Here is a 20,280-nt window from a genome sequence, read left to right as displayed (position 1 = left end):
TAGTGACATTGACTTGACATTCACCCAGCCTTGTAAATATATGCAGTTTTATTAGATTATGACTGTGATAAGGTGGTTATTAATGGCACACATTGACACAAATATTGATGCTGTAATAATAAGTGCAATTTAAGATGACTTCACTTTACATGCATACAAGTGAAGTCAAGTTGGCAGTGCAATGACATTTACATTTTAGTCTTAGATTTAGTTACTACTGAGTTTATTTCAGTCAGCATTAAGCCCAAAAGTTAATACTTTCAAATCTGTGTTGTTTTTGTGAGTTTAAAACAGCGGCTGGGATTTCAGTATAAAGTCCCTCTAGAGGCCACCACTGGTTCGAGGTAGTTTCAGCTGGGATCCTTCACTTGCTGTAGCTGTCATTTGGGCCGAATCCTGTTCTTTTGTGCTTGGGTGGAAATAATTGAGGGAAATGAACAGGAGGCAGGACAAGCACAACAGGCTTCAGCTCCTCCTGACGAGCTCTACGAGGACGGACGACAGGTGTGGTGGGAGGAGGGGCGGGAAGCAGAGTGGTGGTGGAAGCTACAGTCTGGGATGCAGGGGTGATTCTTTTTGTAAGTGTGTTCTTTTCTGGTTTGTAGGCTGAGAAAGAGCTGGTCAAAGTGTTCTTTAAGCCTTGCAAGCACAGTGCTTCAGGTTTTCCTGAAGGGCAAAATCAAGTTAGAAGTCAGAATGAGGCGACTGGACATTTGGTTAAAAGCACTGAAATAAAATGAGAGTATTAAAAGACAGTAAAGTCTTAACTAAATTTTTCAAAGCTGTATTCCTTGCTATTTAAAAAAAATGTCTGAAATGAGCTATCTGATATTAAAAAATAAATTCTGTTTCTTGCCAACAGTCAGATGAGAAGTTTGTGCTTGGGCACAGATTTGACAAACATAACTTGAAAAATCCATGCAGCTAATTGATCATTAAACTATCACTATTACTATATACAACTGATTGAAGTAGTCATGCCTACCTTGAGATGACAGTCGCCTGTTAGCAAATTCATGATGTCCACACCAAGTAGTACTGTTGCTGCCCTTCATTTCTTTGTGTTTGGATTGAAATGTGACAGAGAGTTGGGGCTGAGAGGGGTGAGTGCAGGATGTTTTTTTCATTTTTTTGGTTTGCCTGTGGTTCTCTTTTCTGGTTGGCTGGTTGCAGTTAATCTTGTCCAGAAGACCTTTGGCATTTGCTCTGGCCAGCACTTCCTGTGGATCCTCTTTTATCTCTGGCTGTTGAGAAATCACAATATAAATTAAAATTATATTTCATATATATATATATATATATATATATATATATATATATATATATATATATATATAGAGGAGAGGAGAGGAGAGGAGAGGAGAGGAGAGGAGAGGAGAGGAGAGGAGAGGAGAGGAGAGACCATGCCCTTGCTGCTGGCTGCAGGGTCACCTGCTGTCTCAGCACCAGCCCACACAGCAGCCTCCTGCTCTCCTCAATGCCTGAATTATTCACAAGCACAGCGTACACAATGGGGACATGTGGGTTTATGTGTGCATTTAGTTTTGTGTGTGTGTGTTTTTGTTTTGTTTTTTACTTAAATGTTTATATTTGTTTGTAAAGGCTAGAATTTTACATGGGTTAAGTTGCACACTGAAAGGAATAAACATTTGTACATGTGCATGTCTCTATGATTGTTGACACACTATGCAAACAGGTAAACATGTTTAAAAGGCTCCGTTGTAATGGAGTCTTTGGTGGATACACTGAACTTCACTGATGGTAACTCATACAGACAGGGGACACTGAATTATTCAGCAGACACTCTCCCTTGCCTCTTTCTCTTCCCCCTCACCCCTTTAAATCTCACTTCCTCTCCATCTGCACTAAACAAGTATGCAGTACTCTGTAAATTTCTCATTTCCTTCTACACCCTGCCAAACATAGCTGCCACAACATACCCTGAAGCTGAACCCATTAAGTTTCAATACTTACTTTTGAAAATTATTATCTCCAACTTATACGTTGGCAAATACAACCAAATTTATGAACTCATACTGAACAATAAAGAAAACAAAGTCAAATGAAAAAGTAAAGAGTGCTGAATTTTCAATTACTACTGTTCAAAGTCATCCTTCAGGACTTGGGTCTTTCAGAGGAAAGTCCACCTGTGATGTGCTCTGCTTCCTCTGAAAATTAGGCCAAAAACACATTACTTGAATGTCTTTATTGTCCCCAGCTGTTCCAGTATAGAAGGCTCATAAAGAACCTTACTGGGCGAAGCTGTGACAGTCAAGCCAGACAGCTTTCAAACACTTATATAATTGCTATTTTTATGGCGCTTTTCAAAGTGTCACAGTAACTTTTGATTAGCTGAGTTTATAAAAGGTAGAAGGCGCAATTCCTGTTTGAAGCATAATTACAGCAGTTTGATTATCTTTTTATTCCTATCTGCGGAGGTATAAAACATGATGAAGAGCCAGAAAGAAACAGACGCTACAGTGCAGGAGGCCTCTGTAAACATCCGCTGGCATCCTAAGTATAGAGCAGATTTCATAATGTCTGGGAATTTGTTGTGAATGTGGTTGTGTTGTGGATTATGAAGACTTGGGGAAGCCCAGTCACACACACTTGCTAAGACTTACCAGTACACTATATATACTGCAACACAATGTACCTATAGCCAGTTAGAGGTGGGCTTTCTTCCTCTAAAAGTCTTGCTGTTTCTAATAAAAAACACCTAAAAAATTATATAGAAAGAAAGTGGGAGAGAGCTAGAGTAGGATCAAAGTAGACTGGAGAGATATCCATTGAAAAGTAGTAGTTTAAATGCATCCCAAATATAAGAAAACCCCCAAGCTACCAGAAAGCTCATATTAAACATTAGCAATGCTGAAATCACTACAGTAAACCAGAGTGTAATTCATAAACAAAATCAGACATATGGCCAAAATCTGGAACAGATTTGGTTTTTTGGTTCTCCTGATCGTTTTCCTTCCTATGGGCTACTGTGTGACTATATCTGTGCTCCTACTCTGAAGCTGATTTCAACATCTCTCACGTCTCCCATCTCATTCTGACTTACTCAATTTCTATTTCTAAAGCTGACCTAGACAATGTCCTCCTCTATCTTCTGATTTTTTTCCCATTTCAGCCTTCATTCAAGCCCATCATGCCACCCTTTCCTAAATTTCACACTTTCTTTCTTGTTGCTAAGTTGACACAGAGACCTGCATCTGTGATTCAACATTCTCATTTCATTTTGCAGTCCTCAAGTTTCGTCCTTTACTTTTTTCTTTACCTGTCAAAGATTGAAAAACTTCTTCACCCAGCTTCAGAAACCTGGTCCCCCTGCATACATTTCCCGATTTGCTCGACCTAATCACTAAAAAAGTATCAACAAACTGTTCTGTTTCTGCACTTAGAAGACAAACATGCATCAGTGCATGCCTGCTTTTTGAAAGACAGCAGGAAGTACAGCATATTTGCTTTATCGTAATTCTAGTGCTTTCCTTACGGTTTTGCAAATGACATATCACCCTCTCTGAACAAATTGACAGGCAAACAACACACAACATCCATCCAAATAACACCCTTTTATTATGCTGATAAAGCCCATGGTCAGGTTTAAGCTAATGCTGAACTTAATGAGCTACATATGTCCCTGATTGTCTCTTACCCTGCACTGCCTGAAATCAGCAACAGCAGTCGACTGATAGTGTAACTTTTTAAGGGTTTTACCTGCAAGAGACTCTGTTTAAGAAGTAAAATGATGTGGAGCCGGTGCTTCAGCTGCATCACCTTCCTTTGTGGTCACTACTATATTCACACTACTTACTTTAAAGTGACTTGCCTAATTATAGACAAGTTTACTGTTGAAATGAATGATATAATGATGCTCACCTCTCTGGTGAGAACAGCCAGAAAGCAGCCATTACTGTGGTCTGATGGCTCCAGCATGAAGAAAGGGCCCGTTTCCTCTGACCCAGCAGCTTGGTTGTGAGAGTTGAACACATGTAAACCTGGTCTGGATTAAAAAACACACATAAACAAACTGAAACATAGAGCATATAAAAATACACATGCGGAATTTGCTAAAATATTAATATGACACAAAACAAAAGAAAATGTATTATTACTGATCAATAGTCATATGATTGGATCAAATATTTTGCAAAAAATATATAATACTTGGACAAAATAAAATTGTAAATATAATGAAATTGTACAATTCTGAAAAATGCATAATATATGTTCTAAGATCATATGTTTTCTGTTCACCCAAACCATAAATTTCAGAAAATCAGACACAAATCAGGCACAAGCAGTAAAGCCAGATGTCAGAATAACACATTAACTATGCACTTTGCAACTAACCTTTTGCGTCAGCTCTAAAATGCACACAATTGTTAAAGCCAGTATCATCCATTAGTGCATTTTATATAATTTCGCCTAAAGCATTGCAAGCACAATAGGCCAGTTTACTGCAGAGGGGCATCAGTTTTGGTACATTCTTGGTTCAGTCTTGGTACAGTCCACAGGACTGGTTGCTTTGAAGAAGTCCTAAGTTCTTCAAACTCCGCATACACAACCAAAAAAACACTGGATAAAACTATGTGTATAACGTATGTGTATGGGAAGGAGAGCTCATCATCTTTCTGTGACCTTTTATAGCACTTAGAGACATAAAATGGCACCTTTGATTATATTTTTACTGAATCTCTTTTAGTTCCTGCATGACATGTGCTGAGACTTCAGACAGAATCCTGTTTGAAGGGAGACAAACACCTCGGCAGGCTGACAGACAGCAAGACAAACAGACTAAGAAAGACAATGACAGAGACAGATGCAGAACGTGCATAAGGATAATGTGATACAGAGACAGAGGCTGACCTGAAGTTTGCTTGTTTTGCTTCCCCTCCCTGCTCAGAGTGGCCTTTGGCTTGGTCAAGGGCTCTGTTGACCACCTCTTCATTCTCTTCTGAGTATGATGAACAGGTAGTGTATACAACCGCCAACACCTTGGGAACTATACACAAAATATATTCACTGCATCGATGCTCTGTGCGTATGCAAATTAATGTGGAAAATACCTGTGTTTAATTATAATGGTCTTTTCAATATAAATAAATCTAAAAACTTCACACAAGAAATCAGGACATTAAAATTGAGCTGCTTATTTACTTGAGATCACACCCTTCAAGCTCATTTCATGTACAATGACAAAAGAGAGCAAAAGATGGCAAAGCACATACACAATCAGTTTCTTTATCTGATTTATGACAAATACATGACATCATTCAAATTGAATCCTCCCTGTGAAGAAATGATGCCTTCAATATAGACTCCTTCATATTGTTTGTGTGTATTGTAAGCTGCTCATTTTACTCAACTTGTCAATTTGTAAGGCTGACGGGCATTTGATTTCTTTATTTAGGCTTTGATTTCTTTCTTGCTCACTAATTATAGCTAGACAGAATCAATTAACACATAGCTGATACAAGTTCAACCTGCCCAAATGTGGTAAATAGGCTTCAAACAAATGTAACACATTGCTTTTAAAATAAGTGGGAGCCGAGAAGACAAGGAGACTGAGTGTCATACAGGTGTCTTATATCACAACATACTCACTTCACATGTGGAATATGGGGTACATGATTGTCTGCATTTGTCGTTTTGTAGAGACATTAAAATGAGAGCATTGACCTAAATAAGCCAAGCACTCAATATACACCCAAGCATGAATTAACAATCCTATTAGAAAGTATCTACACAGGCAAAAACTAACAGAGGTCAGATCGATAACAATTTGATTGGAGTTGCCAGTTTTCATTGCCACTAACTAACTTTGCCTGCTTAAAAAACATGACCAACATTGAAAGATCAATTAACAGTACTAGACAAGCTGAAGCTAATGCATGTAGCTCACATTTACTGATTAAAATGGAATGCCTGGGACTGGATGGAAGTAAATATAATTTTAACTATTTGACTAAACAGAAAGCATGTATTGCAGTGTAGTCCATTAAGATCTCTATGGAAAATAATAGTTATAAATGCATGTATAGTATCACGTGACTTAAAGTATCATCCATCTGTTGTTTTCTGTTACACAGAATACAAGCAATACAAAACAGAATTACTAATCAGTTGTTTAAAAGATGTGAGGAATTGTGCATGCTGCCGACATGCAGAGCAACATTAACATTCCTAATTAAGACTCAGTAAATCTCCCAGGGACACCACAGGCTTTAGCCTAATGGCATGTGAGATTAGATAATTAGGACGTATGTGCCTCATTGTGTCAGAAAGGTGAAATAGGCTACAAACCTCAAACTGAGATAACATGGTGTGTGTGGTTGTGTGTGAGTGTGCGTGTGTGTGTGTGTGTATATGTGTGGGTGGGTATGCAAGTGAGCTAGTGCTTGAACACTCACACTTCAAGGCATGATCAATATCCTTGGTCTGCTCGGCCACCAGAGCTTCCAATTTGCTCCGAGCTAGAGAACCCCGGGATAAGTCCTGTAGAAGGTCTGTGTCTGAAAACACAGAAGCAATACAGAAAGGTTTTATGAACTGTTCTGTTAAGTGTTCTGCGTGCAAGAATGTGTATGGGCTTTGAATGTAGATTCAAAAAGTATATAGACAGACTTGATTTTATCATTTTTTAGAGGGATAAGTGTGCAGAATATAACAGAATTGTAGGTGAATAATCAAGAATGATCTAAAAGCAAATCAAATATCCATCCATCCATCCATCCATCATCTCTCACTGCTTAACCTATGTGGGTTGCCGAGGGGCTGGAGCTCAGTCCCAGCTGCCATTAGGTGAGAGGCAGGGTAAATCCTGGACAGATCGGCAGTCCATGGCAGGGCCACAGGGAGACATGCACAGGCAGACAACCATTCACACTCACATTCACACACACGGACAATTTTAGATTTACTAATTAATATAATATGCATGTTTTTGGACTGCAGGAGGAAACGGAGTACCCAGAGTAAACCCACGCAAGCAGGGGGAGAAAGGCCACGGCCGGCCGGGGAACACACCCGCAAACCTTTAGCTGTAAGGCGTCACAGCTAACCACTCCACCACCGTGCTGCCCAGCCCAGATCAAATACGCAGTAGAAAAGGTAAAAATGACATTGTATGTTAGTCCTTTTCATCTTCAGTGTAAACCCAGCCAAAAAATAAGCAATGGGACCTCTGTGGCACAGTCACTATTCTATTTTATCCTGTATTTTTGTATTAAAACACTGCTTATTAAATAAAAAAATGGAAGCATGTGCCTCATTTGGGAAAGCCTTCGACACAGTCAGCGTTTGAAATCTTGGTTCCTCCAAGGCAGATGTCACAAACTGAATGTAAATTGAACTTCATAAAAACCTTAGGTCTAACTATTACAACTTATTTTGCTGTAATAATGTTTAAAATAATATGTATGTAATATTTTTACAGCAGAATTTAATTTAAAAAAAAACTCTTTCCAGCCACAGAATATGAGTTTGTGTACTCAATGTCTTTCAGTATCAGAATGTTGTTGAGTACATACTGTACACAGCATCCTGACTTTTGTGAATCTACTAAAAGTACATGTACATTGTTATGTTACAACCTGTACTTTTCTAATCCACATATGTATGGCCCACTATGGGCACAGATCACTACATACCTATATTTTCCTGGAGTATGAATTCAACCGGGTTGCTGACTGCGGACAGAGAACACTTGGGAGTCAACAGGATAATGCAGACCTTCTGGAGTCGTTTGTCCTCCCCACTCAAAGACTGGAAGACGTCAGATATCAGCTTCACATCTGAGTAACATGCACATACAGTATAATGATAAACACGCGATCATAAAAACATATTTGCTGAATGCTTCAGGTTTATCCACAATAAGCAGTTATGTTTGTAGAAGAGAGATTCCCTGCTGATAGTTTTCAGTTATAAAAAGTCAACTTTGACTTATCAATTTAATTGCTTCCCTAATACATAGCTCCACTGGCTGCCAATATCAGCAAATAATATTTACATATTGCCAGAATCTGTCTGGTTTAAAGTACACTGGCTGAATATTCCCTAAGAGTGTCTCAGGGAGTTGGCTGAGAACAACAAATAGATTTCTTATAACCAAAAATGTCATATATCCCCAATCATTGTTGTAAATGGTCTAACATAATACAGGTTCCCCTACAGTTGCTGTCAGTTTGAAGAAATGGTGAACCCGTGTGACAGTTTCCTATCCTCTCTTTCATTCATTCATTCAAAAAGCCACAAAAAAATAATGACATTATTTCAAATACATCAAACATACACATCAAAACTGCCTACTTTTGCAGCCCATGGCGGAAATGGCCTGCTGTAGCTCCTCCCTCTGACCATCTGTAAGATTGCTGACACAAACGTAGACTGTTTGCTGGCTGTGGTTGCTGTTGGATTTACGTTTCTCAGCTATTAGTGAAGCAGTGTGTAAGACAGTGAGGCCAGAGAAGCATCCCACCATGAGAACATCTCCTTCCTCTGGTAACTCTGAGCATACAGCATATGGGCCCAAGCTGCAAGCCTTGTCCTACACACAGATTGAAAGCATTACTTTGATAGTAAAAGCTTCAGATGTATACCTAAGGCTTTATGAACAGGGTTTATAGCAGCATTGAGAAGAGAAAGTCAGTAGAAATAGTTAGACTAGGTTGTAAAAAGAGTGGTAATGGTGGAGGTGTTTTAACAATGCAGATACTGAGTGGATGTAGGAGGAGGAGCTGTAGCAAAAGGGAAATGCAGAGGAACAGTGCAGTCAGATTACAACATAGATGTCTTTTAATCACTGGAGTCCTATGTAGAAACAGTGCTTAAAATATCCCTGAGACCCCAGAGAAGATGGGTGGGTTCAAACAGATTTTCAATGCCATGTGAAGGTCTACAGCTGGTCAGAAAGCTGTTCTTTCTGCACAGCTTGTACCTGGATGATGAGTTTGTAGTCACTAATCAGCTTGGTGAAATACAGCTGAGCTTTCATCTGAGCAGGGAAAACCAGAATATCCCTACAGTGGGCATCCTGGCAGAACGTCTTGCCTTCTAGCTCTCCAACTGAATTCACTTCCGAGAATCCTGCACACTTCAGTATACTTTGGACCTCATCATGACTAGACGCAAGAGCAGAAAGAGACAAAGATCATATTAGTTAAAGCCAACAGGGAGGAAAAAACAAGGTAAGCAGTGAAAGAATGTCATAATGCAGCAGATAATAATAGTCTGAACTGCTATAGTAAAGGGCCTTTTAAAAGACTTAAATAGGAATATCTGATTTAAAAACTATTAGAACACTCGCCCTAAACACGCACACACGCCACTAGTCCCAACAGGTGACCTTTACAGAGTAGAGCTCGCTGAGGGTTGTTGCTGATTGAATCTGTCTACAGCAGCAGGATTTACACCAAACTGAATCAGCCTGTCAGAGCGACTGCAGGAACACACATTAGCACACATACACACACTAGTCTAGTGGTTTAATTGGATGTCAGCTGGGCACCTGGCCCATAAAACATTGGACAGCACCCCAAGTTAAAGGTCTAGGAGCAGATCTAAGTTTGTGTGTGTAGGTACTTGAACGCACATGCACATATGCTTACGAAGCATTGTGTTGTTGATGTGCGGGTGTTCCATTACATGTGTACATGATCTGCATCTGTTGGGATGGGTGGCTGTATACTTGTACTAGCTTTGTGTATAAGAAAGAACACTTTGTATGTGTGCGTGACCTGCTCCTCAGTGTGTTGACCCAGGCGTAAAGTGGAAGGCTACTTGATCTCCCCTGCTTTATTTTCACACTTTCTGGCAGGATACATTCAATGGACAGGACATCGTGTTTGATCCTGCAACGGGCCAGAGAGGCAGCCAGCTTGGTTTTAAACCTATGGACAACAAAACACAGTCAATTACATGTCTTTTATCGATTCCCCTTATTTTACCTAGTTTTTCTTTATTATGATATTTAGCTTTCTTTACCTAAGGAGGATGTTCTTCACCTCTCTAACTTCCTGTATGATATTCTCTTCCCCCTTGTGTTCCCATGGGAGAAACTTCCTGTCCTGAAAGTCATAGAGCAGGATAGCAACAAGTCCCATCTGCTCTTTTTCCTATAGAATAAAAAAGAACAAGTAAAGTTAATCAGGGACTTCTATAAAAAAACAAGGGTGAAATTTTAAAAAAGGAACAAGTACATACTGTGCAATCAGCTGCAAACCTATTGAAGCATATAAAAACTGTTATGTCGGTGGAACAAGCCTTTATCTGTTTATTGTTTTTGCATATGGTACATATTTAGAATTTACATACAAATAGGTGAAAAGGTTTGAAATGGCAAAAAAGTTAAACTAATAATTTTGAGCACCATAAGCTATTAATTATGTTCCTTCATCAGAAATTAATCAGTTACATTTTTATTAATTTATCAAGGAGAATGCAAACCACACAAGTTTAATCATTATTTTATTTAACTTTTTTTATACACTGCTTCGACGTTGCACTAGCTAAATGCACACTATTATGTAGTTTGCAACCACCTACATGCCATTTCAATGTAAGAGGGGTAAGTTTTGCATCCAACTGTAAAAAACAAAACAACACCCTGAACCCCAAAATAATGTAGTAATTATAGCTAATATAGCAAAAGTGAGACAATACTGATCTAGTATCTGACATTATTGCAGAAACTGACTTTTTTTTTGTCCTTACGGCTTAACCCGTGAGTTCGGGGTCACCACAAGTTGCCATCATTGTCCGCATGTTGATTTGTCACAGTTGCCGGATGCCCTTACTGATGGAACCATCCCCAATTTCTACCGGGCTTGGACCGGCACTGCACAGCTGGGGAGGGGAATGGGCTGTTAGGGGTTCAGTGTCTTGCCCAGAGACACTTCGACATATTGCAGAAACTGATACTAGATGAAATATGTCCTGCCATGACACCACAGCTGTCTCATAATTAAACATTGAATGAAGCCTGACTCAGGGCTAAACATGCTCACATTAGGATTAAGTGCAATGTCTGGATGGAGCACGAATCATGCATCTACCTCTCCTCCCTTACAATTATCCCTCTCCCTTCAGTTTTCTGCTCCTCTCTTCTTCTTCACATATCTTTCTCATTCACTGTCTTTTTCTCTCTACCTTTCTGTTCCTAAGGGTAGAAGGGCACCAGCGGCAATAGTGGCAGATGGTGCATCATAGCAGCAACAGCTTGCCACATCTTCACTACAGGGCTAATGGGCCGAGAAGCTATAATGTTACAAGGGTTTAAGCTGCAGCTAAAGATTTAGCCAGTACTTATTATTGATTCCAGAGGCTTTTAATTTCATTTTTGGAAAGGTCGGTTCCAGAGACAGGTTGTGGTACTCTACCCCTTTTACTCTCTTGTTATCCTTCTGTCTCAAGTTCCACTTGCCCTTTACCAAGGTTAAACCCTCAGCTGTGGGAAAATTCCAAGTCATTAAGTTGCCAGGCAACAGCGTCCCATGGTGTGAATGTGACCAATAGTAAACATGCAACCTGTTTGTCTATGACATTAGACTTTATTACTATACTTTCTTTTTTTTGTTGTTGTCCTTTCAGATTTATTACTATGCTTTATTTTGTCTAATTTCAAATGTTATGACCATTTGTTAGGTTTAAATATATTGTCAAAATAATGCTAAACTGAAGATCTACTTAGCTATTGCTGAATTCAATTATGTATTACAAGGAATACAAAGCTTTTATGTGTACCACTGATATCTTGGCAGTTCTAGGTGCAAGAAAAGAAACTGACTCAGCATGCACCGGAATTGTGACATTCTTGACTTTGTGTGGGAGGATGAACACAGACAAAACAAAAGGATAAAACCTTTTTTGTGAGATGCTCAGCTCAGATGCGCTGTAAACAAAAGACAGTTTCCCTCAGCCTAAGTTTTCTATCATGTGGTGCCTTATGTGCCAGCTAATCGCTAACTGAACTGAAACAGAGTTTAACCTGTGAGGACGATCACCCGTTGTGTCTTACATGTACGAAACACCACGATGTTCTCCTGACATTGTCAGGATTTCATATGTTACCTTGGTTTAAGTAAAATATTTTCAATTCTATTTAAAATAAATAAACTATTTTTAAGAATTTTCTGAATTTAAATGTATACATTAAATGTGATTACCATTTCAGATTTTCATCTTACACAGAGATTTTGTTAGTATATCAATGGTTCTATCTCCATCCTCAAAAGAATTTCCAGTTTTTCATTCTTTATTGTGATGAAAAATGCCTCAAGCGCTTTCAGCATGCAAGTCTATCTATACATTCATTTTTCATTCGCCTTTGTTTCCCCCTCATAACCCCCAGTACACCCTACCTTGTTCCAGCCTACTTATTTTCTCTAGTTTTTTTTTCCAACCCCTTTCTCCTCTCTATCAAGGTTGAAGTTTATCGATGCCAGCAGTGTCAAAGGAGGTGAGAAGCAGTTCTAAAGACTGTCTCATTGTGTCTAGGCTTTATTGTCTCACTACTGAAACGGAGAGTAACGACCTGCCACCAACACATAGGAAGACCCATTAATTTCTCCCACGACTATTTTTCACAAGGCTAAAGTTCATGTGTATGTGAGGATTGCTTTGCAAACCACTTGTATTAATGCATCTGTATGTTTGGGCCAATCTACACACCCCACAACTCTACCAGCTTTATGCAATCCAACTACCTCTTTATTCTTTATCAAACCTTTAGAGGAGTGGCTGAAAAAGCCCTCTTCTTTCTATACATTCTCTTATATGGAAAGTAGAGCAAAAGTGCATGTTTTCTTCAGAGGATACCTATTATTTTCAGTAGCTCTTCCACAGTGTAACAGCCACAGGTTTTGTGGCTGTGCTGGGAAACCTTCTTTTATGACTACACAGCATAGCCTTAGCAATGCTAAGAACCTTCAGCATTTGGGTTTGGGTTCTGACAAATGTAGGGTAGATACAAAATAAACTCCGGCACGACATTCATCACTAATTAATGGTGTGTTTTGTTAAAAAAAAAGCAATAAAGGAAAATTCACAACCAGGAAAATTTTAGATGAGTTACCCCAAAGGGAGTGATTGTCATGGATGAGGGTAAGGAAAATAAAAGACACAAGATGCTTTGTCAGTTGACAAAAAGAGTGTATCAGTGTAATGCATCAATATTACTGTTTCTGCCTGGAGAACAGAATAAAGAGTATGTGGACTGTGAACAGCAGGACATGTATACAGGGGAACACTGAGCAAGACACAGTCAAAGCAAACACTGCAACCTCAAAACAAATTATAGTTTTCAGAATAAGATTGAAGGACTGAAATTCTTTTTATTTAGCAACAAAATATGTGCATCTGTGTTATTCAATGCGGACTTAAACCAAGAGTTTGAACATGTTTACTTTTCTTAAACTTCTGCTGTCTTAAAATTACTGCTCCTATATGTACATGTTTAACACTTACCATTGGCTGAGTGAAGTAAAACCCACTGTCAATCATGATGTCCTCCAGCAACTCTTGATCTATGTTAAAGCAAATTAAAAACAACATTAGGTGTAAGGATTGATAGGTACCAGTGTGGATTTCTACAACTAATTGTGTGCCTGAGTGATGGACATTAATGCCACTTAATATACATGTCTATTTATCCATAGCACCAATTCTGACTCTTTCCTTTGGAGAAGGAGACAGAGACAAAAGAAATGACTCTGACCCATTAGCTGGAAAAATATACGCTACAAAGAACAAATCCATATCTAATGATGAGAACATGTATTAAAAACACAAAGAGCTTAAGACAACGAGCTAGAGAGGCTCATGAAGGTACCCCAAATGAACATGATATCACTTGTAAAGATAATTCAATTAGATGGTGTGCAGGCTAAGGTAATTTCACACAATTAAAAGCTTTTTTGGTGATTAATTACATTTAATCTGGCTCTTCATTTGCTTCATTTCTATCATTTACTGTGCCTGTAGCAAGTGGATGTGTGCAATAAAAAGACTAATGACATTAATGTCATCTGAGGTAATAAATAGTCTAAATCTAAACATAATCAGTGAAACCAAGTGTAAGAGTCTCACCCTGTATTTAATACCATATTACATTGGATTAACATACATCATATTTCTTGTATTCATTACTGGTTTCCAGTGATGTCTGTGAAGGTTCTTATTCATCCAGGTTTCCTCAAAGGACACTCATTTGAGGACAACAATGTACACATTTTTCATAGAGAAACTAATGGTATGAGAGAGGAGTAAATCAAGCTATGTTCACATGGAGAATCCTCTCAAAAGAGGAAGCCTCAAGCACAATCCCTCTCCCATTTTCCACGGTGCTCTTTCATCCATCCCCAGCAAGATTAAGCCACCTCACATATCCACCAAGGAGGCCACACCTAACAATCCCATCCTAGTGGATTAGGAGTGTTTATAGAGCTGTAACCATAACATCCCTGTGACTCCACCCTGTTCTCGCCTCCCTTATTCTCCACCATATAAACCTATTCAGCCCAGGTGAGAAACATGGCCTCCTCCAGAGGATATAACTGGGTCCCCTAGCCAAATTTCCCCAGACTGAAAAAGCTGCTTGGATTAGTAGAAAAATGTTTCCAACAAAGAAGAATGGCAGTCTAGTTGATATGACTCAGCCTTTGGATGTTTTCAGTGATGACTTGTTTATTTTTCAGTTTTATATCATACAGACAGTAAATTTATTCTAAAACCTTAATTGGATGTTTTATGTTGTTGGGAGCTTTCCATTTCTTCCTTGGCTATACATCTAAACCTGACCTTTTCAAAGCTGCAAATGTGCAGTCTATATAGCTATTTTTCCCTGGTTGTCATATTGTGACAGCAGTGGGCACTACATTTAAATCTGAATAAGGCAGAGTGACAACAACTCTATTCAATTTGGACAGTGTTGGGATTACAGAGCAGCTGCTTTAAAAGCCATTCTGTGGGTACAGTGTTTGTTCATTACACACTACAAATTAGAAAATCTGATCAAATCTGTAATAGGTTCTCTGTGGATAGGTTCCTGGGGAGGTTGTTAAATGCCATGTTATGATACTTCAGAGGAATAAATACATAAGAGGTGAAAATGCAGTATGTGTGTTTGTGCTAGCGTGAAAACCTCGGGTTGTGAGCTCAAGACTGAGCCCATCATCTGACACACCATGGAAACCACAGGCAGTGAGTCACTTTGACATTAGAAATGATGCCAGAATGTAGTCAAGATATCTGGTAAATGCAGACTGTGTAGATAACACTTCGGGCAGGACACACATCTCTCAATTCAGGAACACACAGACAGCCAGTTACACAATAAATTATTGCATGTAATAGAGCTTATCTTTAATTTAGGAAACAAGGGCATATTATCAACACTGCTATTTTTATAGCTGATTCAGTTCAATACGTTTACAATAATGACCAGTGCTGCAGATGGTTTTAAAGATAGGCACTGCAAAGATAGCCACGCACTAAACAAATTGCAACTCAGACCCCGAGGGGACCATAATGATTCGGTCTGCAGAGGTCATATTCTTCCACAAACTAAATATCACATAAAGCAGGCTGAGGAAAACACCTGACTCTAAAAGAAGATATGCAAATATGAAATCATACTAGCAAGGGGTTTGTCACACACCAGGAGGAGGCACTAGTCATGACAGACCTCATGTTGACATTGTGTGTTTTGTGGCTTCCATCCAGGTATTACACAATGGGCAGTGATTGATGGTAACTGTAGTCAAACAAATCCTTAGTGAAAGAGCCAGGTCTGAAAGCAGTCTTCTCTTCTCTTTAGCCAGGTTTTTGTCCCACCTCACAATGTTTAACATCATTGCACCCGACTGCACATTAATCTAACAGAGGACCAGCCAAACAAGCTATGTGTCATTAGTTACACATTCTCCTTTGGAATAAATGGTAAATCAAAGTTACATATTAAAACTTGTACAATTTAATATTTGCCAAGGCATTCTGGTGGTAGGAGCTCTGAATTGTGGTGAAGCAAACATAGTCCAACTTTCTGTCTCATTTCATAATGTGGTCCAAAGAACCTTTGTACTACCACATAGACAATAAAGCAGCTAAAGTCATCTGACAAGGGCGTCTGCCCAGTATAGACAAAGAGGCGCAAATACTCAGAGGTGTAACCAGTAGCAAAGGAAGATGAGAAGGGGGAGGGGGGTGTCTCATGGCCAGCAACAAGGTCAACTATTTTCTACCAGTAAAAACTCACACAAAAAGGACTTTACTTCTGCACATTCCTCACGTCCTGAGAACATACAACAGTAGTAACAATCAATAAGAAATGAAAACTTCACATCACAAAGTGTTCCTAGGTCAGTAATCAAGCAGAAAGGATTTTTAAGAGATTAGAGAAGCCAAAGATACAAAAAAGACGTGATTATATAAAAGTAATGGTTTTACTCCATATTTTAGTACTGACTAACAAATTATTGACTGACAAAAGTCTATTTCTTCAGCTACCAACACAGAGCTTACTGAGTGACTGCTTTGTTTCGATGAGATGAGTGTTATAATCACAAGATCAATATCAGAGCTCAGTGACATTTGCTATGTGTGTTTTTTTGCTACTAAAGCATTTCTTTTCTAGGTTAACAACTGACCTCAGCTAAATTTTGGATCAGTCATTGCAAGGCTGTACACAAATAATTTGTCTTGAGTGTGTGTGTGTGTGTGTGTGTGTGTGTGTGTGTGTGTGTGTGTCCCAGCATAGGTGTCTGCCACTAACAAATCAATTTCTGCACCAAATGCCAGGCAGGAGGAACAGGAAAGATTAACATTGGCTTCCAGGCTGTGTCATTTCATCTGCACCCAATTTCACCACACAGCAAAGTGCAGGAGATTCTAACATGTGACCAAAATATACTAATATGGATTTGAAATGACAGAAAAATATTTTTGAAATAAGATCTGAATAAAAAGGAGATTTAATAATGCAGTATAATGTAATTATTCTAGGTTCAATCAGATAATTTTTTACAGTAAGTAAAGCTCAAGTTGAGAAATTATGAATATTAGGAATTATGTTCATGTGTCTACAGTGAAATCAAATGTGTCTGGTTGGTTAGTATATACAGTTATACACTCAGAAAGAAAAGGTAGATGGCTAAAAACAAGAAAGACATCTCTCAGTGCTCAGTGCAGCTCTCAGTGCTATCCTTAGCAATTTTTTGATTTCACTGCGTAATGTCAGTACCATGACCTACAGCTGTAAAACTACTATAGGCTAGAGCAACAAGGTGCTGGCTTGTGATGATAGAGATTTTGAGGGGATCTTCATTAGGACAGGACAAGGCTTAATCAGGCTCGGCAGATTTATAGTGAAAATGAACAAAATCATTCATGGCTACTAGGGTGTTCCTGCTAGCTGACCTCTCCATCCACTAAGGACACATTAAATCGATTCCAACTAAAGCTTCCTGTGCTGATAGTCAGCTCATCTCTCCTCTCTAATCACTATGATGATTACACAGGTCTCTGAGCAGCCCAGGACCCCACCCCAGTCCCGAACAGCAAATTATGGGACAAATTAATCTGTAGTATCACAGAATTCAGAATCCCCATCTTCTACTTGCCACTGATCACTTTATCTTTGTCTAATTCCATCTTTCAATTAACTTTCCCATTGTTATTTCAAATGTGCCCCCCAAAAATGTTTCTGTATTTTATTATGCCAAGAAAAAAGCAAAACAGGGAGTTGTGAACACCTTTAACAACAAAATAGGGTGGCCAAAACATTAGAACCATCTTTTTTATATAATGCCCTTCAGTACGATTCCACTAACCACTTTAACCTCAATAATAAACAGAAAGCAGAAATCTGACCTGACAGTTTCAACTTAAAAACTGACAAATCAGAACCTTGTAAAAGTAGAATTCATGGCAGAGCTGCTGTATTGGATTGCATTAGATTGTACTGTTTTACCTAATAAAGTGAGAATAAGCGAAAGTGCGAAAGAAAGAAAGACTTTAACACTTTATCGCTTCCAAACTTACATTTAAGTGTATTGAAAGCCAGCTCATAAGCCCAACGCTGCATCTCCTCATCTTTGAGTTCAGGCAATGCAATCCCTCTCTCCTGGCCATAATTCACCAACCGATGGGCTGCAGGCTTCTCCATGTGGTTATTCTGAAAAATGGCTGATGCCAGCAGGTAGACTTTGTCTGAAAATTCCAGGTGACATTGGCCACTGATCTGGAGCTCTGGAAATGCTGAAGGGATGAGACTGCAGACTGTGCCATCCAGAGGAGTTAGGTCTTTGCCGCTTGCAATCTGGGAGCCTGTCTTTTTTGGCTTGCTTGTGGAAGGGCGATTAGAATGCCCTGCTACACTTTTACTTCTCACCATGCTTTCAGAGAGGTGTTTTCTGACACCTGTAAACACACCATGAACATAACTTTACTGTCAGGACATAAATCACACACAAAGCACACATGAACACTGAAGGAGATTTTTAATACAACTAACTTGACTTTATCCATATGTCTTAAGTCAATTTTGTATAAGTAACTAAGTTAAATTAGTTAAATATAATGTTTATAAGTAAATATCCAGCCAGAAATACTGCTTAGCATGTCCAGCCAAACGAGTAACTTCTACACCTAAACATTTACAGTAGCTATCAGTGTAAAATGTAGCTAACTCCAAATTTCATCCTTTAATTCTGCAGATGTTCTACTGATTTGATTCTACACACGTTCAACTCCAGTCAAATGTTGGTTAACCAGGTTGCACAAGCCCTGAAATGTTTAGCTGACGTTATAAACCAGTGCCACGATGAAGAGGTTACGCCGCCTAAAGTTGCTTTGCTAACGTTAAAGTGACCAGGTTAACCAAGCTAGTGCAGCAAAAAAGCTGCTGTTCAGGAGGAATTCGCATACCTGATGACAAGAGTGTGTTCCTGTTGGCTCTCCCCAAAACTGCTGTAGGCTATTCGCACAGTTGAGCGGTGCCTTTAGTTTTAACGTTACCCCAGTTTCGTTTGCTCTGACTCGACGTTTTAACGGGCAATAAATCCGCCACTATAAATCTGGGTCCGCTATGAGGCGATGGGCGTCTCCACAGATGTTTCTTTCAACAACCGCTGCACATGAGCTGCAGTCTCCCGATCCTAATTTGTATCCAAAATAATTTGTAAAAGTACTTTAAATGACTTGAGTCACCCAGGCCTTGGTTTCCACTATGGAACAAACTTTGTGTCAACATTGCTTTGAAGTAGCGTTCTTGAATCACCATGGCAACCACATGGTAATTTCAATGTCCCGTTGTTCACGGATCAGGATGGAATCTTCTTAACGCTGGATTGTCCTCGGTCTATCTGCCATATTTGTGTGCTTGTGAAAGCACTTAAGCCCATGGCAACACTAGTGGAAGGTGATAGTTGGAGGTGGGGTGCAAGCTGCTGTTTTAGGTCTTTGAAGGAAGTTTTATCCAAAACACAGGGGCGTAACTTGTATTATCTCTATGGGATGCTGAACCTTTCCCCCGTTCCTTTCTCCACCACTATTCCATCTGAGACCATCATCCAATAAACTGGATGTATGTGGAAACTCAAACACAAACACAAATTTATCGAAAGACTAGGGATCTAATGTATTTGTTATATATTTGTTTTTTAAACAATATACGTGTATGCATTTATCCTGTTGCTAAGAAGTTGTATTTTTTAAAGAAATATTGGCATCATAATGAAAAAAATGCGGATGTTTTTCATTTATTTTACACAGAGCTGTCTGCTCCACCGCATTGTATCCAATGTATAGAGCAGAGCAGCAGTTGTGCTAAATTTGTTTAAAAAACAAATATTTATCTTTGATCTTTATGCACAGTTGATGAAAACGAAATAATCAACTGTATGCATATCATATGCTGACAAAACCTAATATAATTATGTACTTTATGTAAAAAGGAGCTAATTTTAGGATGTAATTACCCTTTAAGAGGAAAACAGTATATGTGTAATTATAGTGTGGCCAATCCACCTCTTGCTGGTTCCAGAAATATTAACTAAAGAAAGTCAAATTCTACTTGTTATTCTTTTATGTTTTTCTCAGAGATACTGGTGTCATATTTTGATAAATATATGTTTGTTTATAGTGTGGTTTTATCTAATATTTTCACAACAGTGATTAGACTCTGTTATTGCTACCTATACTCAGTACTTTATTCCGTGAAAAACAAAACCCATTACTGTTAAAAGTCATTGGTTTAAAATTAATAAATGATTTAAGTAA

General features: G+C 38.8%; 1 protein-coding gene across 1 annotated transcript; it reads right to left on the bottom strand.

Moving 5' to 3' along the window:
• Positions 1-30: 30 nt before the first annotated feature.
• Positions 31-19,419, bottom strand: LOC137134013 (putative methyltransferase NSUN7). Its single transcript, XM_067518355.1, has 13 exons — positions 18,928-19,419; positions 18,043-18,420; positions 13,471-13,529; positions 9,991-10,121; positions 9,744-9,896; positions 8,945-9,128; positions 8,317-8,554; positions 7,656-7,799; positions 6,417-6,518; positions 4,873-5,008; positions 3,883-4,006; positions 986-1,244; positions 31-666 (listed from the first exon to the last, which is right to left on the bottom strand). Exons 2-13 carry the CDS (start codon positions 18,392-18,394, stop codon positions 365-367), a joined length of 2,184 nt encoding a protein of 727 aa, XP_067374456.1. The 5' UTR covers positions 18,395-18,420; positions 18,928-19,419; the 3' UTR covers positions 31-364.
• Positions 19,420-20,280: the final 861 nt, after the last annotated feature.

This window comes from Channa argus, chromosome 10, assembly GCF_033026475.1.
Source record: "Channa argus isolate prfri chromosome 10, Channa argus male v1.0, whole genome shotgun sequence".
NCBI lineage: Eukaryota > Metazoa > Chordata > Actinopteri > Anabantiformes > Channidae > Channa > Channa argus.
This window is presented reverse-complemented; position numbering and strand designations above follow the sequence as displayed.

Coding starts and splice junctions, on each gene's coding strand:
- LOC137134013 (XM_067518355.1), bottom strand. CDS start 18,394: ATGGTGAGAAGTAAAAGTGTAGCAGGGCATTCTAATCGCCCTTCCACA. Junction 8,555..8,944: donor ACTACAAACTCATCATCCAG/GTACAAGCTGTG, acceptor ATCTGTGTGTAG/GACAAGGCTTGCAGCTTGGG. Junction 4,007..4,872: donor GCAAAACAAGCAAACTTCAG/GTCAGCCTCTGT, acceptor TTTTTAATCCAG/ACCAGGTTTACATGTGTTCA.